This window comes from Vanellus vanellus (genome assembly GCF_965231255.1).
Source record: "Vanellus vanellus genome assembly, chromosome: 6".
Classification (NCBI taxonomy): domain Eukaryota; kingdom Metazoa; phylum Chordata; class Aves; order Charadriiformes; family Charadriidae; genus Vanellus; species Vanellus vanellus.
In genome coordinates, this window is record NC_138911.1 from 49,030,609 (window position 1) to 49,057,852 (window position 27,244).

At 40.2% G+C, this 27,244-nt stretch overlaps 1 protein-coding gene across 1 annotated transcript; it reads right to left on the minus strand.

Annotated features, from left to right (window-relative positions):
* Positions 1-364: 364 nt before the first annotated feature.
* GTF2A1 (general transcription factor IIA subunit 1) lies at positions 365-26,236 on the minus strand. Its single transcript, XM_082485363.1, has 9 exons — positions 26,140-26,236; positions 18,576-18,677; positions 16,663-16,861; positions 14,056-14,120; positions 12,004-12,079; positions 10,058-10,191; positions 8,845-9,165; positions 6,123-6,212; positions 365-1,889 (listed from the first exon to the last, which is right to left on the minus strand). Exons 1-9 carry the CDS (start codon positions 26,167-26,169, stop codon positions 1,782-1,784), a joined length of 1,125 nt encoding a protein of 374 aa, XP_082341489.1. The 5' UTR covers positions 26,170-26,236; the 3' UTR covers positions 365-1,781.
* Positions 26,237-27,244: the final 1,008 nt, after the last annotated feature.

Consider the following 27,244-nt stretch of genomic DNA (forward strand, 5'->3'; position numbering starts at 1 on the left):
ATCACAGCAGAAAAAAAAACCTCTTTACAATGTGTTTTGAGTTTTCTACATACTACTGAGCCTATGAATGCACTTGGAGGCAAGTAAATCAGAGAGAATGAAAATTAGAGCAGTCGTTATATACTGCTAAAATACACTTGTGACTTTGTTAAATAATGTTTAAAAAGTTTCACTCAAGCAAAACAAGGTCAGAAATCATGGTTCAAATGTCTGCTTCTGAAAGTCTTTCCCAATTTAGTTAAAATTATCTTTGCTGTGTCCTTTTTTCATCATCTTTCCAAGCACCTAATGAAACAACATTATTTTGAAATGGTGAGCCACATGAACATTCCTTCCTCAACAGTTTCTGAAGTATAATGCCCATTCCCTCTCCTCATTCAAAAGTAACTGCATTTCCAAAAGCAGGGTTTGCAAGAATAACCTATGCATGAAGGAAAGATGTCCACTTCTCAGGAGAGGAAGGGAAGGAGGGGGGAGCAACTTTGTTGCTTTTCACCAAAAAAAAAAACCAACCCACCACAAAACCACACCTCTGGGAAAGGCAAGTGAAAAAGTGACTACACAAGGTTTAGTGCATCTGACTGCTTGATTTTTTGTTACCAAGACAGCCTAAAGATACTCTAAGAAAATACGTGTTCTCAAAGCTGTGTAGCTCTCTTCATGAAATTACACGCCACCTGGAAACTTTAGAGATATTAACTGCTGCAGGTAACTTATGGCTATACTTTTTAGTAAAGCGGATCTTTAACAGATTTGCAGCCAGGATGTTAGAATTTTTATGTAATTTTCTATATTAAAAATTCGGTCCTTCTTGTGGTCTCTTGAATTATTTGTGGCTGTCTGGACTACATACGTAGTAAGCAGGTGAAGGAATGCATCTTTTGTGCCATTACCTACACATTTGATTCAAAAGGTCTCCAAAGCCTCTTAAAAAAAAAAAAATCAAGGGAAATTATATTATTTGTTTCAGTTCAGTGATGCTGAACCACCACTAAACCGCAAGAATATAACTAACAAGTTAAGCAATCTGACTTTCGCGGGGGTGGAGCTACAGGTGCTTAGTATTTAAAAATACAGCCCTAAATAAAAGGTATCACACAAAATTAAAATAATTTTGAAATATAAATGATCATTTTACCATTTTGTAACTGCTAGGAACAACAACCTGTTTATGGGGAACTGAATTGAAAACAACAAATAGATATAATAATTAATGAGCATATCAGAATTAAAAATATTTTCCTTATACAAGTTATTTAAAATTTAACACCTTAATTCTTACCCTTCTGTACAAAGCTTGCACGCAGTTTAAGTAACATTCTGACCATCCTCACTACCAAAAGGAAGTGTTCAAAGCAAAGATTTGTACACACAATAAGCATTTTCAGATTAATAACCTATCAAAGGGAAGAGTTCCTTCAATCAGTGGAAGAAGTATTTTAAAATCTTAAATCAAGGGAAGAAGGGGGGGGAACAAAGCCTTACATGCTAAATACCAGCTGTAGGTACCTGTATGTAGAATTGATAATTAAGGTATTCCTAACACACAAAACCAGCTCCCAGACAATGCTATATAGCTGCTACAGTCCATGGCTTGCTCATCTGAAGTAGTGTCTTTGTTGCCACATTTTACCTTTGTTCCAATACTTTTGTTTATTGTTTATTTCTGATGTGCAGATACACATTTTGATTGGAGTATATGTCCAAGTCTCAACCTTTTCTGCTTTTGATTTTTTTTTCCTTTTACAGGAGTTTTTTATTTTGTTTTGTCTTTTAAAACTTCACCATTCTGCGTCCCCAATGGCTTTGGAAAATACATAATCTCTTCCATTAAGATTCATGATGCCATCTTTGAGATGAAATTTCCATTTGTTTTTACTTCTATGAATCTAAAAACAGGAAAAAAAGTTGAACTATTACTCTGCATCAGAAATAGGTAATAACGCGTAAGTAAATCATAAGAGCAAGAAAAAATGAAAATAAACTACTAGAAATACATTACTAAATTACTACAAATATCCTGCAAATCAATTTGGCATTTAGCTATGAAAAACAAAAACTAATTATGCATATAGCGGTTTTCATTTTTTAAACCAGGGACAGCAACTGGCACAAAACCATGCAAGAACAGGGGCATTCCAAAATCCAAAGCATATAGCATATTTTTAGAGGTGGTTGGAAAGGAAGAAGGGAGATACATCCACCTGTGCTGCTTTAATTTGATTACATTATCTTTGATTATGACAGCCACGACACTCCACTTTAAAGTCAGAAATTGCCATTTCAACCACTGTAACAAAACGACTAACATTTTAGAAGTAGCCCTGAAAGGGTCAAACGCTGTTTTATTATTTTCACCTCTTGTCTAAACTCCATTCTGCATGAAAACTAGTTTGATTATGTTATGTACAGATAGAGAGATAGCAGGCTATTCAACTTTCTACTTCTAATATTAGAATTTGACTCTGGGTTTCCCAAAGTTAAGTTTTAGTTAAAGGGCAAGTGAGTTATTTACAAGGTTTTCAGTCTGAAAATCTCTGTGGTACAAAATGCACAAGCTGGTAGAGAATATACATACTGGTCTTATATGCTATAATTTCTCCTTAACAGTGAGTCATTGTATATGATTTACATTCCAATTCTCATTGTAAAGTGTCAAGTGAGAAAAGTAACATCTCCAGTATTAAGGATGATGGCATGAAGCTTCAACTTTAACCTATAGCCTTCCCAGTTAAAATATTGGCCCTTATAAGGCTTTGTTTAAAAGCCTTATGGGAAAAATTACAGGAGCCTGTGACACAATGGATCTTCAGGTTTTAATTGATATTCCTGCTGACACAGGATAAGACAGAGAATAAAAAAAACAGTTTTATTCATATTCTCTTTACAAAAATATTCCATACAGAAGTAACTCTTCATTCTTCATGCCTATTGCCAAACAAATACTACCTAACTAGAGGAAGCAGGTTGACCAATACGGTGAAGGACATCAGAGAAGATAAAAGAAATAGCTGTAGCATTGGAAGACTTCATTTATCTTATGCCTACTGAGTAATCATCAAAGTGCAGCATGGAGGCTATTATACAGTCAAGACCTACTTCATGAAGGAGCTAAGTCTGGAACCCACAAAACACACAATCCTTTTCTCAGTTCAAGACAGTAGAACTAACAGCAACTACGCAAGACAAACATTTTCCCAGGGTTAATAAGAAGTCATTAAATCCAGTAGAAGAGCGTTTAAGTAAATTTATGTTCTTATGTTTAATTTAAAACTGAAGGAAAGTGAACAAAAATCAGTCTAAAGGTAGAAGAGTAAATTTTGAAAAAACAACAAAAAACCAACCCAAAAATACCCCCCAAAAACCACCACATACCGTAAGCACAGAGCAGATAAGTACCTGCCACCTATCAAAAAGGCCATCAGAAAGAGCAAAAGATCATATTCTAAGAAAGCAAAGATCTTTCAGAAAGCTGAAATGCTGTCCAAAAGAGAAAAAATTATCACAAACTGTTGCAGATAAAACATAAGGATGTAATTAGGTGATGTACCAAAAATTTAAGAAAATTTTACAAGAGGCATAAAAAAAAAAAGGAAACCCCACTGCAATTTTTCAATTTCCATCAAGGACACGAAGTCTAATAACCTACTACCAGTGCTGTAGAAACACACATAAAGTAGCACCAGAACAGATATGACCATAGCACGCAATCAATCTATTATTGTTTGGTTATTGTACTATAGTTGTCTTTTGTGTCTATTACTGTACTATTGTTGGCTCTGTGTTCACTTTAAGCTAAAAAGTCAGTGGCAACTGCAAATAAATGGTCAAGGAAAGGTCTGGCTTATACACTTGCCCTTCCAAATGGCATTCAACAAAAATCCCTCATCAGAAACACGTGAGCTGCCACGAGGTAAAAAGGAAGATCCTCAGATGAATAAATAACTGAATAAAGATGGGAAAACAAGGGTAAGAACACTGTTTTTACAGTGAAATGAGATCATTCCAGAAGAGTTGTGCTGGCTGGAGTCGGCATGGTTTAAGAATTCACTAATCATCTGAAACATGACAAAACGTCACTGATGATACAAAAGAATGGTTACTGAAGAGCTGCAGAACAATGCTACGGCCCTAACTCATTGTGTAATAAAACAATAGTGGCATTGAATGTATATGATAGTAATGACGGAAAAAACAATTTCAACTTACATGGATAGAAAAAATGATGGGTTTGAGTTGACAATTACAAGTCAAGAATGAGATCCCAATGGTCTAAGACTTTTCCATGAGAATATCAGTACTGTGTTCAGTGAGGTCAAAAGCACACATGAACTATTGCAGAACATTGCTACACCACTTAATGAATTGAGTGTTCACCTGTGTTATGAACAGCTCTGATCCCCCCTCAACCTCATCTCCCTGTATTAAATAAGATACGGAAGAATAAAACAGATCTGGAAAATGGAAATGAGAATAATAAAATGTTTGGACAGCTGTATGAATAACAACCAAGCAAAGAGTAGCTCTGATTTCAAAGACATGACTGAGGAGGGTTATGATGGTCTGCAACATCATGAAAGGAACCAAAGAAAGCAAAGAGGAAACACTCTTCTAAATAAAGAACTAGGAGGTATCATATGAAACCAATGGGTTAAAAACTAGGTAATTCTCCACACATCGCAATTCATTTATGAAACTTCTTGTCGTAAGACAAATTTTACAAGGATCCAAAAAATAATCAAATTAATTTCTGACAAATTAAGGAAGAAATCCCCTGCTAGCCATTTGATACAAAGCTGATATCTCTCCCTCCAAAGACAGTTCACAGAAGGATGGTAAAATGCTCTACATGAGTATCGCTACCTGTTTGCCCTTGTCTCATTGTTCCACAGGCGCCTGCCATCAGCTGATGCAGGACAATGTGCAAGAGGGAACTCTGCTCAGAACAACTGAGCTAATCCTGTGTATTTTATAGAGACAAACTGAACGATGATTGTTTGATAAGTGATGAAGCCCTTTCAGTGCACATGGCACTAGAGATTAACAATGGACACTGCTCCCTACTGAGTTCACATGCTGAACTTTTAAGAGGGTGAGGATTTCAGAGTAGTTCCTGTTGCTCAGCTTTCGTAGCTCCCAACAAGCTTCTCCGACAGCTATTCTGAGATCCCTCACTATCCTCATGAACTGCCTCGAAACTAACAATTTTGGATTACAGTCTGGAGGAGACAGATGGCTGGGACATAGATACTGATACCACTTTCTTCCATCTTACATTCTATGTTGAATCTGACAACAAATTTAAGTACAGTCTGGGCATAACTGAAGATTTTCTAACCAAGCCATTCTTCACAATGGAGAGGTTTTTAGTCAACAATCTTACAGCTTTCTTTCTGCTTTAAAAAAGGACCCTTATTCATTGCAGTCCTATTAATCTAGCACAGGAAAAGAAAGAAAATCCACGTTGAATAATCTTTGTGCATACTACCTCAGTAAAAAGGTTTCCGATATCCTTTGGACACATTTAAAACCATTTCAGACATGGATGAATCCTTGCATATTCCAGGGCAAATATGTAAGAAGAAATTAGTCATTATAGAGGAGGCAAGAGAGTTCAGCAGAATTTAAAGCAAAATAAGTAAAAGCATTCCACATTGCCATTTCAGTAAAGAATGCATAGCACAGAAAGGATGTTCTCCTCTGATAACCATTAACTCATCAAGAAGAGATATTTTTAGTGATCAAGGAAGAGTTTTCCACAAACCTAAATCATAAGGACAACTTCTTCCACTCATGGCCACAGCAAATGTACAACTTACAATAGTTCCCTTCTGAGCTCAGAGGACTGACCTTTTGTTAAAGGTTACAAAAAGACATATGAAGAATAAGAAAACACAGCCAAATTTTTCTAAGCTTTGCTAATTATGAAATTTAGTACAAACCTGTCACACAAACCTGTTTAAAAAACAAACAATAGCTAATTCTTACATTAACATTCACATTAAATTCTTTATAGATCTACCTGTCCTTAACAGTCACAAAGATATTACTTAAAAATTATGACTTGATAGGAAGAACAACAGGGAAAGCAGAATGTTTGAATTCTGTTCTATAGAGATTACCTTATCATACTGGCACACAACAACATTTTCCGTATCGAACAGTTCTTGTCCTTCCTCATCGCTCACATCATCTTCACTGTTAAGAGGCTCCTGAAAGAAACAAATGCAAAAAGTTATGCTGTTTAGTAAGATCAGAGTAAATCTTACTTTGATTACTCACACAAGGCTACAGTCTGCCCATGAACTACAGGACCTAAAACGTATTTGAGGTGAGGAATAGTAGGCTTTCCAGCAGGAGGCCAATATACATATACTTCCTTCCTACCCTCCATCCTGAGAAGATATCCTTACCAATTTTAGTCTGGAACATCAGCATCCAGGTACTGTAGCCTTTTGTCACCACAACTATTCTCACTCCTTTACTGTAAATGTTCTGTAAATGTCTTTTAAAAAAAAAAAATCATTATGCAGATTTTCTAAAGCATCTAAGCAGTGGAAAGGCAACATTAGTAACATCACTCCCTATGTGCCATTAAAAGTAAAAACTCCATGACTCCATCGCGTTTGATGTACCATAAACAAAACCAGACCTGAACACATACAGAAAGTTTTTACAGGAGGGGGAAAAAAAGTGCTTTAATATTATCTTCTATAGATACATACAAAATAACTTCTCCAGACCTTCTAGAACGTATTTTCGCATCTCTTAAAAATTACTTTCATTTTTCCCTTTTTCTGCTAACAGTCTGTTCCAGCAGAAATTTGGGCTTTTTTAATCTCATGTATATAACAAACATTTTAAAAGCTAAAACAGCCTCTAATAAATGCAAAACACCTTTTCTGAAGTGTTCTGTAAAATCCTCATCTTCCCACCTCCCCAAATATATAATCTAAATAGGGGAGATGCTAGCGAAAGAAGAAAAAATCGTACTAGAGGTCCTAATTCCTTCCGAAGTAATGCTATATTTAAGTGACTTCAAAAGCTTTAAGGAACTGGTCCACTCATTAAGTAGCTGCTGATGAACAAAGGTATTAAAAAATAACAGGAGATCTCTGGTACACTGATAATAAAGTCTCGATATATAAAAAAAAAAATCCACAAGAACACTAGCAAAGGCACTATTAAAGAGCACTTAATATTTAAGCATGATGACCTATACTTAAGAAAACAACTATTAAAACATTCAAACTGACATCAATGGAAAAGTGATGTAAACCCAACCTGTAAGTCATAACAGAAAAACACTTTTAGACACCACTGTAGATGTATCACAGAAAACCTGATTTAAATCACTGGTAAATGCTACATATGCCTCTCATACGGCCATTTTAAATGGAATCTTAAAATAATTGCAAAGGTTGCAGAGAACTGTGGAAGTGATCTGGCAGTTCAAAATGCATTTTAGGCATAGATTTAGGGAGTACCAAGTTTCCTGTCAGAGACTGAAATAACAGCACTTTTAGCTCATTAGTATCCCCCCCTCCCCTTCTAATTCTTGCGCAGCTTTTTGGTGCAACACACCAAAACTTAGTAAGAACCACTGGCTCAAGTCCAAATCCAAGCAAATTTAAAGTCTAAATTAAGCACATATTGTTAAGAAGGCAACAAGTTACTGTCCTGGTTTGAACAATGCAGGATTAATTTCTCTTTCAGTAATTTTACTTTTCAGTAAGGTCACTTCTAATGCTAAGAAAAACTGCATTTTTAGAAGACTCTGGTGCCTGAATTTGTGAAATTATTTACTTTATAGCCAGATACAGTATGTGCGTTTCAAGGTCTCAGTGTTTTTGAGCTAGCCTGGTGCCGGGACAAGGAGAAGCAAGGCCCGGGCACTTGACCAAAGCTGTCCAAGAGAATGCCGAACCCCTGAGCCCTTCCCTTCCTCCCAAAGCCGTAGGGCTCGGAGTGTCTGACATTTGCTGTCCACTGCTGGGAGTGCACAGTTCTTATTAATATAATTGGCTGAGTATAATCCTTGTATATTTTACATTGGTACCAGGTTCTTTAGTATTATTAATGTTAATTATTTAGTCTTATTCTATTAAATCTGCTTATATTTCAACCCTCAGGTTTCCTTGGTTTTTTCCCCCGATTCCCCTTCCCGGGTGGGGAGGGGTCATCGGGTGAGAGAATAATTGTCTAAACCACAACAAATTGCTGTGGATTCTTCAAACCATAACAGTTACGAATAATATTCACTTCTGCTCTTATCTCCTGATTTCATTAAGTCAAGGCCAGATGTGTTTCTCGAAGGTGCTTTATAATCAAATTTGAGTTCTCAGGCTTGGTCTAGGGTAATGGAAAGCAATGGAATAGTCAGTAGGATACAGGTCAGACCACATCTATTGGTCCCCTCAGTGAACTAAATATACGCTCTCCTTCTTGTCAGTCTTCCTGAGACCTTGCTTTTGTATGCACTCAGTCCCAAGTGGAGTTGACTATTTCTGTTTTCTTATGAAGGTTTCATAATTTCATGGCTGACCTCTCCATAACATCAGAAATATTACCTCTGAAGTTTTTAAAAGGGCATTGATGACAATTAATAGGTTTTTTGCTGTGTCCCCCACCTGCATTTCAAAGTGCTTTGCTGATATACACAGTTTCCACAACTTTAATATGGGAGATAAAGAACTTGAAGTACCGGGATAAAAGTTATTTTCTCAAAATTATTGGAATATAATATTATTTGGAGCATATAGTTTTCTTTCAAATATTGAAAAAACAAACCAAAAAACCCAAACACAAGCACGCTGCAGTCTTCTGAAATAGTGTTAAGTTTACCTCTTCAACTTGGCCATCTTCACCCCCATCTTTTTCTTTGTCTTCTTCTTCATCATCATCATAGTCTTCTTCCTCATCTTCTTCTTCTTCAGACGATGTGTCCCCTGCTCCATCAACTTGGAGAACAAGTGGTGCTTGTGGTTGTGCCTGTTGCTGTTGTGGTTGCTGCTGACCAGCTGCAGGAATCTGTGCTTGAGCCGGTGTAGGGGCAGCCACTGTTGTAGGTATGACTTGTGTTTTATTTCCTGTAAACAGGATCTGCTGAGGCTGAATAATCACTCCTGTCTGCTGGGAAATCCCTCCAGGGATAGGAGCCAAAACCTGATGGAATATCATTGCAAGTACTGTGGCTACTTCCATAACAGACTACCACATCACTTACTCACAGAAAACAATTAAATATCAATCTGACTTGCACTAATTAGGAGAAACGAGTTACAAATATTCCACCTATATCAGATACATAATTTAATCTTCAATAACATGCCTTCTTTCAGTACTCCCATATTCATTTTCTGCATTTTGCATTGCTAAATCTAAGAAAACCTATTGTCTTTCCATTCTAAAGTGCCAGTACTGCCACCACACTCGAGTTCCAAGCACAGAAGAAGAATGTCTAAATTCAAGTAAAAGATTATTTTTAAACCTTCTCTATAAAACATTTAACTTTAAACCCTCTACAAATTGTTATTCAAGCTTAAACTGCGCAACTGTGACACAATGCTAAATTAAATGCTTACACAGTCTGGACACACAGTTGACCTTGTAGCTAAACAAAATCCTCATAAAAAATACTGTATTCATTAGTAAAATAAAAGAAAGGGGGGGGGTGGTGTTTGTTTTAGGTATTTTCTTCTATATGTTATGTGACAGAATAAATTTTAACTGATAAACACATATTTAAAAGTACGTAGACTAGCATTATGCACAAAATATAATTGTCATCAGGGGACATACAAAAGAAATTTTAAACTGCAGCCAGTCAGAATTTGGCAAGAATAAAAGTGACACTGAAAACTGCATTTCAAAATTGTTCATTAAAAAAAAAAAAAAAACCAAACCCACCACTTTTTAACAGAATTCCCTTTTTTTTTTTTAATATATTGATTCTGACTTTGTATTCTATTTCAATTTGCTCACAAAAATGCAAGCCTCTTCAGTAATTACTCTATCTTTTTTCTTTCAAGTGTACCCATTCAAAAATTTTCTTTACCTGCTGTATAACAGGTGCTTGTACTCCACCAGGCTGCATTTGTGGTATGACCTGCTGCTGTAGAACAACTGGCTGCTGTGGTTGAATGATATACTGAGCTCCATTTGCAGTTCTAACTACTTGGAGGATCTGGCCTATAATAAAATAAATATCAAATTAATCAAATATAGAAATTCACTTTTAAAATTATTTTCATTTAGAAGCTTGTTTCCTGGAAGCACATCAATGACAATTAAAGGAGAGCATTTATGTTTCACTTTCATCAGTGAGAAGACACTATGCTATAGCTGTGTCAGAAACAAAGAACTAATAGGGTTGTTTACCATCTAAATATGATAGTGAGCTATGCAATCCAAAAATAAATTTACATATGCAAGCCAGAGTCTAATCCTTTAACGCAGCACAGTGTTTCAAATATTAGTTCCCACTTATGAACATACCTCGTTTCAAAAGATAGATTTTACAGATGGAAAGACACATGAACATACACCAAAATAGGAATACAAGTATTTACACCACAAAAATTCTATCCACTGCTAACACTGCGGTATTTCCAGGGTCCTGTCAGATGATGTCCTTCCCTCAGACTCTTTTCCCTCCGATTACCACATTACAAGAAATTCCTCTGTGCATAACCTTCTTTTCAATATTAGTGTGCAGTTGCCTTTTTGAAAAAAATCTATTCTTACACTCATTATCCACCTCTCCTTTCTGTTCTCATAATGCCTATATTCAATTTTATTATCTTAAAGCTTTATCATTTTGTACCTTTTCTCACTTCACAAAATACGTCTAAGACTCACACACCTTTGGACATGGTCTCCAACTCTGAAAAGCAAGAGCTAAGATATATTCCAACATAAGTTTCTCACATTCCTAATCAGAAATATGGAGGAAGAAAAGAAATTAAATAATCCTGAAATTCATACATTTCCCTCAAAGACTGATTTGATTCCCTGTTCTCCCTCCACAGCAAATGCAAAGCCCTAATTACTGAAATAACTAAGTATATCTGAAAGCAGAGACTACCCTTGCCCCTTGTTTAAGAAAACATACTATAAATATTTGTAACTGAAGACAAAAAAGTTATGACCATAACAAAATTAACAAATGTGAGCCGCAGATTATTCTACGCTATGACAAATATAGATGTGCTTCCTTAAAAATTGGAAATATTTGAATTTCTGGAACAGCTACACATTCAAATTTTATTTCAACCACATATCTATTAAACATTCAAATGTTTAAAGCAGGGAGATTAAGTTCCAGGTGATTCTGAGCAGACTAGATGAATTACTCTGGCAAAAGCAGCAACTGATTCTAGAACACAAGCTTTCTCAGATCTTTCTTTACTCTTCACATAAAACAGATCTAGAACCAAGCTTATAAAATCAGCATAATACAAAAGTACATGAAGCATCAGATATGCTGTTCATAAAAGTGACATTATATTCTAAATGTACAGCATGACAGTATTTAAAAATGATAAATCTGAAATAAAACTAGCATTGCTAGAAAATTCCACTGTGTGTGTTTAGCCAGTACAAGAAACCTTAAGACATTCCTCATCTGAAGTCACAGATGAAGTGCTCTTTCATAACCAGTCTAGTATCTGTACTCAGATCATGCATCACAAAGCTCAGAAACACGCGAAGTGGAGAAACGGCAATGCCTGTCGTCTTGCTTCATGTGCTTCTCTAACAAATGGGGAAAAGATACACAGAATCTAACCTACATCACTGTTAGGTCAGAACCACAGGGTTCGTAAGACTACAAGTCAGTGAGCAAGAGACTCCAGGAGTCTAGTGAAGAGATTACCCTACCTTGTAAGGGCGGATGCCCAGGTTCTGTTTTGTAACTATATATAGCAGGGAGGAAAAACCCATAATTTCTCCCTCCCAAGCAGCCTCAAAACCATTGTTTGATCTCAATGTTAAGACAGTTACCTGAATTTGTAAGTATCTGCTGAACAGGAGTAACACCAGCAGGGAGAGCCAACGTAGCTGCAGTGGCTGCAGCGCTCTGAAATACAAGAAAATCTTTTTAACAGACGTTGTTGCCAGTGTTTCATCTCACAACATACTGCCTGAAAATATGTACCTTTTTACTGCTGTTTACAGTGTTTGCACACAAGTTTCTGCAGCTATTGAAATGCAGGCATTAATCAACTGTACGTTATACTACATATAAAAATTATTTTCCTTCTTCCTTAATAGGAAGAAGCCTGAAGCAACAATCACCGAGCATCACACCTTAACCCAGCTCCACGTGGTTTCTTGGTTTATCTGCAAGCTCAGCACATTTTTTTTTCCTCCTCTGCCTACTCTGCTGAGTACAACACTGCATCGCTCACATGGCAATTTTACTTACACTTTTTTCAAAGAAGCTAAAAATATGGGCCCACTAATCTGAAGAAACATAAGGTACTGATGCAACGATCAAGTTTGCCTATCTTGTTTTCACAAGGAGTAGTAATCAGGTTTGCACTTTTCTTCATTCTGTAAATGATTTGTATTTCAAGTCCCACATAACATAGCTCTTGTAAGTGAATGTACTCATACAGTGCACTGACTGTTTGCAGAATGACTATTTTTCTCTCAAGACAGCTGGTTAGAAGAGAAAGCCAAAGACTCTCAATGGGTAATGATTTAAGCTTACAAGAAAACTGAATTCCAACACAATTATGGGACCTCCGAACACAAAAATCTGTATTAAGTCCTTAACTCACAGAAGGAGATGGACTTCTCCAGAGGCCTCTCCATGTCAAGGGTCTAACTTCAGCTGCCTACAGAAAAGCCTCCCTTTCCCCGCTATAAAGGAAGCATGGCCGATTACTCTTTGCTACTGAAAGGATTTAAACTTTATTACTGGGTAGAGTGCATATTTCCTGTTTATAAGAAATATGATCTCCCCGTACTGGCTGGTCAATATAGTAGTTACTACTGCCAAAATTAGAGTTCACCAAGCAAAACTGAAAAATGCTCGTCTGCATCCTCATGTCCCAGAGAAAGGCAGATGAATAAACTCTTATTACTCTCTGCCTTCTAACATATTCAAGGTCCGTCAGATCCATTCTTTAATACCAACTTGTATCTTTCTACTAAACACACACCACAAGAATTCCAAATCGATTCTGTAACTATTTACTGAACAGTAGTCTTTTGCAGTATACAGTTCATCTACATTTTGACAGCAGCAGAGTTCTAATAGTATGGCATACTCATTTTTGCAATACCCATCAACAAGATCTAACTGAATGAGACAGGAAAGTGTTTAATTGTTGGACTTGAGAAGTTAGAAATCACACCGAAATGGTTGCAAAACATCTGAGAAAAAGGTAGACATTAACGTGCTCTTGGCCTCTACGTAAATCATACTGTTTGAATAACAAACTTCAGGTTATTTTCTGTAATAAGGTCACTAGGTAATGGAGAAGCATTTAAAGCAAGATAAGATAACCAAAATTAACCTATAGAGATAAAAACTGCAAGAAAAGGGTAAATGACCAGACTTGGTTTTATATGCTATTACAAAATTAGTGAATCAAAATAATATGACCATAAAAGATCAATGTGATTTGCTAAATAATCTCTCGTTTGATATAGGCTTAAGTTTCAGAGTGTTCTCCTGCATCTAGCAAATTGAATATGCTTGCATCAGTTAATAGCCTGGTGTTGGTATATGACGACCACATCATCATGCAGATTCATACCAACAGTACTCCAATTTCTGATTAAAAAAAAAGTTTTGGTTATATATACTTAAAGCAGAGGATCAAGGTAAGAGTCCTAGATTTTTTTATCAAAACTAAAGTCCTGGATTACTGTTTCTAGACTGCCAGTGCAACAGGAAAAACTCAGGAAGATGTCAGACAGCTTTACAGTGTCCTAAATTACTTTTATGCATCTGATGACTAATACCAGATTTGTGGTTACTATTTAATCAAAACAGCTTACATAATGACAGTACATGCATGGAATAACTTCCGCTTTTCTTACCATGCCCGATGCATTCATGTGCGGTATCAGCTTGGAATCTGGCACAATAACTTGCTGCTGAGGTGCTAGAAACAAAAAAAAAGCAGCATTTCATGAAAACTACACACAGCTCAAAGTAACATCCAAGCCAGAATAACTTAGAAAGAACATCACCCAAACATCAGCTGAGCTTTGTAACAAAAACAGCTAGTGAGCAGTCTCTGATCTTATTTTTACTCTCAAGACAATATACAACAGCAGCTGGCTATTTGTGCTTTCCAGATCTTAATTTCAATGGCTTCAGTTGCCTATTCTGACCCTAAGTAATGCAAGACTTAAAATATATTTCTGTAATTAAATGTTATTAGTGATACATTGATAAACTTGCTGATGTCCAGTATCAAGAGTTCTCCAAAAACATCAATGTTAACCATGACAGTTAACAGACTTAAGCAAGGACTGTTGCAAGATGAAGACTACGTTAACAGGATGCAGCAGTTAGCTTGAGTTAGGGCTCACTAGCATAGCTGTTCGCATAAGCTCAGGATCTTCTGTCTTTCTAATGTAGCAGAAGCAGATGAAATATGATCAACCACTTGTCCCAAACAACAAAATAGTTTTGGTGTGCTAAAGGAAACAGATAGCTAAACTATGCAAACAATCTGGTGATCATCTAGAAGAGCAAAAGTGACCAAGTCTATGGAACAAGCAGGTTATCAGCAACAGCACATTGGAAAACGACAGAGCAATTTGAACAAACTAATCATCAACAAGGTATTCTCTATCCAGTCTTACAACTAAGAACACTTAAGAATACTGGGGATAACTGAGAGTTTCTGGAAAAGATTCTGGGCTGGGAAGCCCCACAGCCTTGCACCAGGATCTGAGGCCATCTCTCCAACTTTCAAGGAACCCAGGGATGGCAAAAAGTGCTGCTCTAGTTGAACCTACTTTGGAAGGGGGGCTGGGCAAGATTGATCTCCAAAGGTCTCTTCCAACCCCTACCATTCTGTGATTCTATGAAAAGAGCCCAAGGAAATCTCGTGACCCTGTGCCAGGACCACACACAGGACAGCAGGAATCGCCATGCTGATCATCCTGATATCTCTCTAGGACTGCACCAGGTCATGCAAGGAAGTATTACGCCATCTTCCCCATGGAACAGGAAGTCAAGTAATTCATAAAATTGCATGTCTGTGATTAAAGTGCTTTGATATTCTAAATTTATTTAGCCTCCACACTGCCATTTGGTCATAAGCCACAACATTGGGCAACAATAAATCAGTTTTAAGTGTATTACTATAGGCAGGATCTCATTCTACCCTAAGGCACAAACGGGAGGACAGGGACCTCCATATTAGTGGAGGGAAACCTGGTCAGTAAAGTCACAGATATTCAGCTACAGAGCCACTACAGGTCTCGGTGAACAGACTTTGGAGGCTCTGCTGACCAATTTGAGCTGAGACACCTGGATCATTTGAAGCCACGTGTATTTAGGGGTCTTAATCTCAAAATGAGTTTTATCCCAACAATCAGAACTGATTTATGTCCAGCCAAAATACAAATAGTACTAGAAGAAAACAAATAGAAGAAAACAAATAGAAGAATAGAAACAATAGAAGAAAACAAAACAAAACACAACACCAAAAAAACACACCACAGAAAAAAGCCCCAGCAACAGGTTCTTGTCACACTATTGATCTCCTGTGGGTTTGGGGGTTTTTTTGGGGGAAGAAGCGGAGGGGGAAATGAACTCATAGCTATCTTTTGTGCCTCTAACAACATAGGTTCTGATCCATGAAAATCTAATAGAAAGACTGAGACTGACTACCCACAGATAAATATTTTAGGCAATAATTTTAACAGCACACTGAAAGCTCAACTCAAGCATTTCACAGGTGGCAGATTTGTTTACACAGCATATATGCAGTAAAAACCAGTAGTATTTATCTTAGTTTTCAAATGAAATTGTAATTGGTGAAAATGCTTTCCTTAAATTATTAATGGAGAATACACAAGACAATTATGACAAGAAACACTACTGTTACGGCTAGCTAAAACATACCTTGAACATCCCCACCTAGACAGTGTGCAATCTTTTAAGACCACAAAAATACCCTGCCATTATGCTTTTCACTTGAAACTTGTTCCAACATGAAAAACCATCCCGTACATATACTCAGACTGTTTTACAAGTATTTTTCATGTCCTAGCACCCACTTATACTAAACAATAATACATTTTTTTAAATGAATTTGCCCCTAATGACCTTACTACCTCATGACTAAATTGTGGACTGCATATGTACATTGGCTTGAAATTACAGAGCTGACAATGGATTTTTGACAGAACCTGAAAGGCATATACTCTGAAAACATACGTAGTAGAAAAGACCAAGAGAAGAATTCAGCCTTTCCAAAAATCTTCTGAAGAATATGACTAACACAGAGATATTTCTCACCAAGACAGCTCTCTTGGCCCATTAAATAGGGGCAAGTAGAGACAAAGTTTAACATAGAGACACAAAGTTATCCATCAGATAAACACCTTGCCCTAGATTTAGAATACGCTAAGGAGCTGGTCTAACTTGAAAGTCTCTTGCCAGAGAGATTAGAGAGTAAGTCTGACCTTGCTGAGATGCTGGAATAAGGACCTGTTGTGGCTGAGACTGCTGCTGCACAGTCTGCTGCGGCTGAGGTTGTGTGTGATGGTGGTGGTGATGATGCTGCTGTTGCTGCTGCTGCTGTTGCACCTGCAACAAAAGCTGCTGCTCTTCTGAATGGAAGCCATCTACAGCTTTGGACTGCATCAGCTTGTTCTCCCACAGCTAGTTTGGAAAAGGAAAGAGAAGTCTCTGTTTACGACTTTTACTTGACAGGATTTGTAACGATATAAAGACAGTACTCCAAAATCAAATTTGTTTTCACTGTTTATCTTGTGCAGTCTACTTAGCCAAAAAGCCCTTAGGCAAATACAGACTTGAAGAGACAACTCCACAGAAGTAATGTTTTAAGATGAGGAATTAAATATCCCTTAAAATTGCCAGTCCAAGCTTAAGCTTGAACATTCGTTCTTTCTTCCAAACGTGGAAGATTCATAACAATCCTATTAGAAGCATGAACAGAGATAAACTGGTAACTTTCAATGAGCCATCAAGATTTCACTTATCTATTTTATTTCTTTCTTACCTTGTTAAACACAAACATAATTCTGTATTACAGCTTTCCCCAAGCCATTTCTTCTGGGAACTCCTCAATAAAAGTCGCTTGAAGACTACTGCCTCATAACACACTTCAACAGGAACTACCAGTATACCTAAGATAATACCTCTTTATAATCATTTACACAGTTTCTACAATATCAAATTCAGCTTCTCTAGCCCTTCAGTTCTTGACATCAGCTGACACATCTCCCAAGAAAAGCCACAGATGCAAAAAAAAAAACAAAACCCAGCTCCTGCAAAAAGATAGCAATGCCAAGTATTTTGTAATACATCAGAGTCAAAAAGACTACAGGCACCCAGGACTCCTGATTTCAAATCCTGCTCAGGGCTCCCTTCGTCTTCCTCTTCAGGCCTTCATTTTTCTTCTCATCTCTTTCCTCATTCAGTCTTTTCTGACATCATTTGCTGAACACATCTGTGACATGAACATCGAGGTGCTTTTCTTCTAGCACTCACTCTGTTTCCACCAAGCCAGGTCACAGTTTCATGGAAAAAAGTCTTCACCTGTTTATGCCTAGCCAAACTCAAAATTCCTTTCTCACTCCATCCATTTTTTTAACACTTCAAATATACTAAGACTGCGTGATGTCCTGCTTTGTGAAGAAGTCCTTATTCAACAGCTGAGATAAGCAAGCACCTACTTTCCCAGTTTCCTTTATTTCTTCCCCCCCCGACTTTTCTCTTTCCTTTTGAAGGGCTGCTTTTACTCAGGAAGGATTTGAAGAAAGCCATAGGAAACCCATTAGACCTCAGGTCAACATCCTGTGTTTCTTTTGGACTCTTGGTAACAGTTCAAACCCACTGTAAAGCAATTCTGAATCTGAGAGCTTCAGAAAAGTGGGATGTACACAGCGCAATTTATTACGTACCACCCCCCAAAAACAATACTTCTGTGAACTACAAACTATACATGCAAAAATCTGACAATGCAACTCCTCTTCTTCAGGAAAACAAAAACATCAAGCAGAGCAGGCGTTTTATTTTTCCTGCAGAGAAACCTTAAGAATTGTCTGCCTCTAAATTAAACATATTCTGTCCTTTATTTTTAAAGATATAATGTGTCGGGGACTGAAATAACACAGTGAATTTGGATGCCTGCTGTTATAGTTTATGTCCAGTCTGACATGCCAGATTAGTGAAAGTAAACAAGGTGAGCAGATCTCTCTATACAGCAGTGTAATTCAAATGATATGGGGCTACAGATATGCAAAATACTACAATGCTTAGCTAACTAAAAATTAGTATTTTTACTGTGTACAACAGTAAGCAGATCTGGAAGCCAAATGCTACTAAAAAGATCTTTTAAGTTGCAACTTACTGTTTTGAGTTCCATAAGAACTTGTTCATCCACTCCTTCATCCAGAAAAACTTCTCTAACATCATTGATGACATCTTCAATTACAGACCTGTACAATTTAGGCTTTTAAAAAAAAAAAACCAAAAAGTAACTAATCAGCATTGTTTTGAAAAAAACTTATCACTTTAATGTTAAAATAAGATTTCCCCCCACAAAAAAAAACTCTTAAAACTGCATTACAGAATACATTGCATGTTTCCAAGTGACTAAAATATCCAAGGAGGTATAAATCAAGAACAGCTCAAACAAGGTGAAAAGGGAAGGGGCTGTTTGCTATCTTCTGTGACATAACTACAGCACAGGAGTTTTCAAGCCATGAGGAATGTAATTCAGAACGGAGAAAAGGAGATTGTTTTCAGTAAATTTGTTTCCTGCTTGCCAATGTATATACTGAATATGCAAGAAGATTTGCACGTGTGCAAAATATTCATGTCAAAGAACTTTAAAAGTTCAAAAATATATTAGATAAATACAGAGAAAAGAAACTTGTTAGTGCTTGCTAGTTCAACAGGAGCCAAATACAGCTCAGAATTATCTTGATCTAAAAAACACTGAAGGCTCAGAAAACTGGAAGTATTCACATGAACGTCCTGTTCTTCCTTACACATCTGTTTACAGAAACCATAGAAGACAGGATTTTAAGCTAGACAGACTTCTGTTTTCAATCGGTACTTATGTTTTTACATAAGAAATTTTTCAGGGTGCAATTGTACAAATACATTATTATTCTAATACGCTGATTTCATGCCTAAACTGCCAATAATAAAGTGAACCGTCAATTCACTTTAGGTTGCCAAAAGAAGTTGTGGAGTCTCAATCCCTGCAGATACTGACAAGCTGTCTGGACATGATCCTGGGCAACCAGCTCTCAGTGGCCCTGCTTGTGCAAGGGGCTTGCAAGATGACCTCCAGAGGTCTCTTCCAACCTCAACCATTTAGTGAATTTTAAAATGCAGGTACAATTTTAAAAAGGGAATATAAATACTTAATTTTATCATTTAAAGCACAAAATTTAATTCATAGGACCATAGGACAACTGTACTATGCACATGCTGTACCTCTTAAACAGCACAGCTTGGACCTCTCTACACACGTTAACCTAAACGGCACTTCCGTTGGGTTTAAATATCTGTGCTATCTAATTACAAGGTACCACTACAAGTTCTAAATTAGGGCTGATCAATCTGCAGCCTGTGAACCATATATACTTCATGGATCAAGGCTGTTCCTTGATCTAGGGGTAGACCAATTTTAAACTGATCTGAAAGTAGCTACAACTTTCTGTAAGCTGACATCGTCCTCTACCCCATTCCGTAACTTCCTTAAGCCATAAATCCCAAATGATGCCACACACATCAGAAATGCTGAATATATGCAAAACAATCATTGTGTACTTGTGCAGTGGGTTTGGCACCCCAAGAGGGCTGTGACTCCAACAGACATGCAGAAAACCTGCATCAGGCATGTGCAGCTAGTCCAGCAGTGCTGGAACTACACAAATTTACTGCACACACTTGAAACATTTCTTTTATACATAAGCAGTTGCTTAATGCCTCCCAGAAGTGTTGAATTTGTTACAGATATGCTACAGATTACATTGTACACTTTACAGAATTGTTATGCCTATGTTATGGAATACTGAAGGGAGAAAAGCAGTACATGGTTTACTAGTCCAGGAAAAAGATGAGTGGCCCATAAGCACACAAAGAAATTTAATATCTTTGCTTTTAAATGTTTAAAACAAACAAACAAAAAACAACCCAAAACTTTAAAAATTGCACTGATATTACAAGAGGAGAAAAAAATCTATTTGGAAGCCTGGAACTAAGAACTAAGCAGTCTGGTGGCTGCTTAGTGCATTATGCCCTTAGTGTTTAAAACAAACTTTTCATTGGGACATACTCAAGTGATTTTCTTACAAAAAACACAAAACCCAAACAAATAAAAAAACCAACATATTACTCTGTTATTGACCACACGTCATTATTTTGGCAAATGGCGTGCTATCAGCACCCTATTTTTTTCTTCATTTTACATTTCATCAGTTTGCCACTTTTCAGCTTTAAAACATGCTGCTGCAAATCAAGCAGCTGAAATGTTAGAATTCACCCTTCAGTTACTTGTCTCTCTCAAAAAAAAAAAAAATTATGGCCTCAAGTAACAGGCTAAGTTTGCCATCCTTGAAAACTACATTTACAGTACCTATATCCAAAACTTAACTTCTCCAAAAGAAACAAAACATACCAGACTACTTCCAGATTTTTTTCTTTCAAAACAATACTGCATGCTCACATACCCAGGCTTCAAGTTCAGCATTAACTGTGCTTATAGAGACATTTGAAAGACTTTCAAAACCAGAGTACTTCTGAGCCCCAGTATTTTAAATCTGCGTAGTGAGTAACTTAGAAATACCAAGCATCATTAACAGGATTATTTTCCCGCCTAGATTTAATTCATAGCAGATGCAAAAAGACATTCTACTTAATAACATTAAGTCCTATTATTTCTATAATTAAACAAATTGTATAAAGCTTATACAATTCAACTGGCACAGAAATGCTACCTAACCTATTCCGTATATTGTTCCTTATCGTATTAAAAGCATCTGTTTCTTTATGCCAAAACCACATTCTGCAAATAAACATACTTAACCTCAGGCATGTAAGTTACTTTACTTAAATCAAGAGAACTAACTCTATGTCTGAAATGACAATAAAAATTCTTGCAGGATGGAGACTGCATTTTGTCCTTAAATCCTCCTCTCCCTCAATCATCTATTAGGTCCACTTTTCTAGTAAAAGAGATTTTACACAAACAGGCCTTAAGAATTTCCACCAGCAGTTACCACCTCCTATCTCCCCAGTCAGGCATTTTTGCAAGGTTTATTTACAAAGCTTCCTCAGTCTATAAAGCCCTAGGAAAAAAATATCAACATTCAGATACAACAAACTGACCCTACAGCCCTAAAGTCTGCTTGGGAATGTTTCCTTTTTTCCCTGTGGAGTAAAGGAAAAAAAAAACAAATTCAAAGAGCAGGATACTGGTTTCTAGTGTCCAGCATTAGTTCAGCAAGAGAGCAGAGGCAGGTTAGGAGCACAGATGTTCGCTCTGCCATTGACACAGCATCCTTCTGCACAACTTCCAACAGCCCAAGCAAGTGGCTAAGGCCCCCAAAAGGCAATGGCACCACAGGGGTGCAGTGAGCTGAGGGCAACACAGGTTAACGAACCACAAGCAGTTTGTACAGGCATGTATCTCTCTGCATGAGCCACATAGTGCACTGGATCTAAAAATGGGTCAGAATTTTTGGACGCTGTTCTAATCACACAGTGTCACGATATATGATAGACTCATGGCTGCATGATTAGAAGGCAACAGAGAAGAAAATAGCTGCATGCTTATAATGAAACAGTGTCTGTCTGATTTTACCTGTACATGTTTACATACTACTCAGAAAACTCCTGAACGGTTGAAAACATTCTCTTGTGTACACTCCTATTGAACGTGAAGCCCAGGTCTGGGCCTTCAAGAGCTATCCATAGTGGAATTTTGAAGAATTTCACACAACGTTCTTCTCCTACCAACAGAGGCAAATCCAGCAAGTAAAATTAAAAAATGGCCTTAAGCCCAGTCTTTAAAAGGAAGTACACTGTATTGTTTTAGATATACACTAAGTTGGCTTTAAGCATTATATATACGATGTTCAAGCTGTTTATACCAACCACCTAAGACTCGAGTTGAATGACAAAATTATTTTCATACACTGCTAACTCAAAAAATAAACATGGTAATACAATTACTGAACAAATCTAAAGATGGGACAGCAGGTGAGTTAAGCTTTCCAATAAATTTCTGCATTCAGTCAGAGAAAGCAATGAGAACATAATGGAAACTTTAAAGATTGCTATTAAAATAATCATGCTTTCATCTGGTTTATATTAAAGTGCCTCCCTCATAAAGAATACATTGCTGTAAACTTCAAGCTCTTTTAAGAGCAAAATACTCAAATCACTCTTCAATAAACACTATTCCAAACACTTACTATAGATTAAAGACAACAATTAAAATTCCTGATTTATTAGATACAACCACAAACACATAGAAAAGATTTGAAATCTAGTACTTCCCCCTCTGGGAACATAAGGAAACGATTATATTTCACTTTCTCTGTGCATCTTGTAAAGAAAACTCCAAGTATGGTGAGACTGCTACACAGACGCACACACACTCCAAATCCAAGGAGCAACCAGCAAGCTATTTTAAGAAATGCCACGTGCCTTTGGGGGCTTACACTTCCTACATTCCTTCAGTTTCAAGGGTACAAAAAAAATGCATCTCTCTGTAATTATTATCACAACACTTGGGATTTTCAGCAGTTTGGCTTTCCAATAACCAACACATTATGGAGAGATATACCGCCACACACTTTGTGCATTTGACAGTAGTTTGTTCCTGCTTGCTTCTGCAGGTATCCCTGAAATGTCGCTAATCTTTCTCCTGTCTGTGCAGTTACAGCTGGAAGCTAGCTATGGGACAGCTACAAGAGCACACTGTAAAGGTAACTAGTTTTAGTCACAATTACATCAAAGGTGCGTAAAAAGAAGTAACACATAATCTACATTGTAAGCATTAAAATTAGAGCTTTTTTTGTTGTCACGGACTTTTACAAATAAATTACCTCTGTCACCTACAAAATCTTCTATTGCATGTAACTGTTAACATCTTATATTTGTCCTTTATTAGGAAACACAGATTTCTAGCAATTCAGATTTGATCGGATACTGACGTGATCCTATTGACGCATTAGGCTCAAAGTCTAGCTTCCTAAAGTTATCACCTGGTTGCCGTATTTCAAAATGTTACTATTCATCTTTGGTAACCCTAGGGTAAGCAGCTATTGAAGGAGACCCAAATTTGATGAAGTTGACCATGCACTACTGCCAGGTTTCACTACTCTACTGAAAATTTGCCTATTTTACTGAAAATTAGCCTAAAGCATACCTATTTGAAGCAGGCTTATTTTAAGCTTGGCTTCTGCTATTCCAAACACAATGTTCAAAGACAGACACCTTCCAAGAGAACTTTACAGAAGTTACGCCAGTGCAGAAATGCAGCTGAGAGAAAGTGAGTCTTAGTAAATTTTTGAATCAAAGATATTTACAAGTACTCTGGAGATCGTTCAGTGTATATATATAATGCTATTTAGTACTACCTTGGTCAAAAAAGAGAAGCAAAACCTCTAATTTACTATACAGAAACATAATTTTCTTGCAATCGAAAAATAAAGCCAGAAGTTTATAAACAGAAGGACAACTAACAGATTCATATCACACACATTTGATGCGCATCCTACTGAGTAACTGCCCTGCATGTAATGGCTGACTCCTTTCCTAAAGTTTTCTGATACAAAATTGGACAAAACATCAAAGTAATGATGCTATTTTGCAATTGCATGACCCTAACTCACAGGCAGGTCTGTAAAATTTCAGCTTTGGAAAGGAAAACTAGGATGCTTTGCATTTGTTTCTGTATAATGTTTTGCAGTATACCAAATACTGTAATTAAACCAAGTATTAGTGAAAATCCTAAAACCTTTGCTCTGCCTGGACTGTAGTAAAATATTTGTACACCTGTTGGCTTTAGTGACCAGAAACGCACAGAAATCACAGAGTAGTATCTGCAGCCCACCACTCACGGACAAAACTTTAATACCGATATTACTTTTAGGGCAACAGCTGTAGTCAGACCTTGGCAAAGAGCCATACAGTAAGTACCACATCTTTCCTTCACGTCGTGGCTAAGGGGCCATTTAAACTCTTACTTTCCCCACCCAGCAGAAAAGGTATTTTGAAGAGGTTGCGGGAGGCACAGGGAAGGTGCGGTAGCTGGATGCTACGGACAATAAGGACAAAAATAAAAAAAAAAAAATAAAAAAAAAAGGAGGGGAAGAAAAGGAAGAAAAAAAGGTAAACCGAAAAAAATAAAAGGTAAACCAAAAAAAAAAAAAAGGCAAACCGTCCCAAATACAAGAGGGGATGAAAACATGAAAACTGTCTTTATGCGATGCGTAACAGCAAGGGAAAGTCCATTTACACCGGCTAAGAGCCGCCCCCGCCGGATCCGGCAGAAAGAAGCACCGGGGCTCCGCAGGCCGGTGGCGGCGGAGGGAAGGGACGGGAAGGAAGGGAAGGGGAAACCCGACGAAATCCCGGCCGGCATAGCAAGGAGAAAGCCGAGCCACCAGCCTCCCCGGCGGAGGCATGCACCTCCCCGCCCGCGCTCGGCGGCTCGCTCCCTATTTAAAGGCTGATGTGGTGTTTAAATGGAGAGGCGGTGACGTGGGGCTGGAAAGCACCTTCCCATCCGAGCAGAGTCTATATTAGAGAGCGGCAATAGCTCTATATAAACAGGGCAGCCACAGGGAGGAGGAACACAAGGAGCGGGGAGGCAGAAAGGCAGGGGGAAGCCATGATGGATCTGAGAGCCACAAACAAGGGGGCCGAGCCCGCCGCCGGGACGCCGGGTTTGTCTCCTCCAGCGCTTCGGGGCGGGGGGTCGCGGCCGGGGGGGCGCGCAATGGGGGAGCGGAGCGAGCGGCGGCCGAAGGGGGGCCCGGCGGCCGCGCAGGTCTGTGTGACTGCTTGTTGCAAACCTCTGTGAGTACAAGTGCAGCAGCGAGCCACCCGCCAAGGTGCAGAAAGCACGAGAAGGGAACGGGGGGGAGAAGGTTGGGGTTTGGGGGTTTGGTTTTGGTTTTTTCCTTTTTTTTTTTTTTTTTCTTTAAATAAATACTGCCTCGCTCGCCAGTGAGGAGTTGAGGGCTTTCGCCCGGCAGAGCCGACCCGGCCGGGTTGGGAGAAGTGCTTTTCAACCATCGTCTCCTTCTTATAAAAGCAACATAAAATGGCTCCAGCGGAGCCCGGGCGGGCTTCGCCGCCACTGACACCGCAAAACCGAAACCTGTCTCGGGCGCCCGCTTCCCCTCGCCCCGGGACGGCGGCGGGGCGGGGGGCGGCGGCGCCCGCGCTCCCCCGCCACTCGCCCCTTCCCCGGGCGGCTCCCTCCTCCTCCTCCTCCCCCCCCCCCGCCCGCCAGCCCTTCCCCTCCCCGCCGGACCCCCGGCCGGCGGCGCGGTCCCGGCCTCCCCCGCGGGGCTCCGCCGCCCGCCCCACCGCCCCCGGGCCGCCGCCGCCGCCCCGCTCTCACACACCCACCCCCCCCCACCACCACCCCCGCTCCCGCCGCCCCTCTCCCGCCGCCCTCGGCTCCGCTCTCTCTCGCCGGGCGCCACAAGTTGGCTCCCCGCCGCGGACGGGGGAGGCTGCCCCGCGAGCCCCGGCACCCCCCCCTCCCCACACACACCACCACCCCGCCGCCCCTTCCCGCCGGTGGGGGAGGGGGCCGGGACCGCTCGAGGCGGGCGGCGGGAGGGAAGGGAGTGCGGGGGAGGGGGCGGCGGGCCCCGCCGGCCCCCTCCGCCCGCGCTGCCCCCGGGGCCCCCCTCGCCCCCCGACCCGGTCCTTACCACGGGGTTTGTGTTAGTCGAGCTCGCCATGTCCCGAGCCCCCCGGGACGCCCCCAACCGCGGGGGGGAGTCGCCCCTAAAACAATAAAACCTGCCCGGCTGCGTCCCCCCAGAGCCCGCGCCTTCCCAGCCCCGGCTCACGGGCGAGACCCCGCGGCCTGGCCCGGCCTGGTTCGCCGGCCCTGGGGCTGCAGCCGCCGCCGCCAGCCGCCCGCTCTGCCCGCTTCGCCCCTTTATATAGCGAGAGCCGAGCAGCTGCGCGAGCGGCCGGGGCGAGAGGGGGACGCGGGCGGGGGGGGGGGGAGGGGGGTGGTGGCGGCCAGGCACCGCGAGAACTGCGCGCGAGACCTCGCCGGGCCGGGCGCCGTCACGTGAGGCGCCCGCCCAACTCCCCTGCCGCCGCCGCCGCCATGACACCTACCGAGGCGGAAGTGAGCCAAGCAGCTTGCGGGGAGGTGTGCGTAGAGGGGACGACCTTACCGAGGCGGAAGTCTCCGCGCCTCGCCGTCCGGCGGCGCGGGGGCCCCACCCCCTCCCCGCGCGTGACGCCACGGCGCCCGCGCGGCGGGCGGCGGCGCGAGGCGGTGGGGCTGAAAGCCGCCTGGGCCTGCCGGCGCCAGGCTGTCCCCGGGCCTGGGCGGGACGCGATGTCGTAGATGAGGCGGCAGCCTTGAAGGGGGAAGACGGGAACCGGGACCGAGGAGGCCCGTGCTGCCGGTCACGGCCGGCGCCGGGCTCGGGAGATGCGAACGCACCTCAGTTCTGTGCCCAGGAGCTGCTTGCTCCGTGGCGATCGAGAGCTGCGGCCGCCTGATTCAGGGCAAGAACGGCTCTTCCTGGCCCGCAAGAAGCGGGTCTTGAGCCCTGCCTCGCCCGGTGAGCGCTGGGGCCTCCCCTCACAGGCGGTTAAACAAAGGCCCCACGGGCCCGGGGGCCGCTGCTGTAGGCCGCAGGCCCTGCAGCATTTGTGGGCTCTGTGCCACCATCCGGACTGTTAACTGAGACAGGAGGTGATGAGGAAGAGGGAGGTAGCAAAATCTATGAAATTACTGATATTCTCCATTAGGGTCTCGCTATGGCCCACGGGTGCTCACTGATTTGCAAC

Excerpts from the sequence above, each read along its gene's own strand:
- GTF2A1 (XM_082485363.1), bottom strand. The coding sequence starts at position 26,169 with ATGGCGAGCTCGACTAACACAAACCCCGTG. Across the intron at positions 18,678-26,139 it reads CGACTAACACAAACCCCGTG|CCTAAATTGTACAGGTCTGT; the intron begins GTAAGGACCGGG and ends TTTTTTTAAAAG. Across the intron at positions 6,213-8,844 it reads AAGATGGCCAAGTTGAAGAG|GAGCCTCTTAACAGTGAAGA; the intron begins GTAAACTTAACA and ends TGTTTCTTTCAG.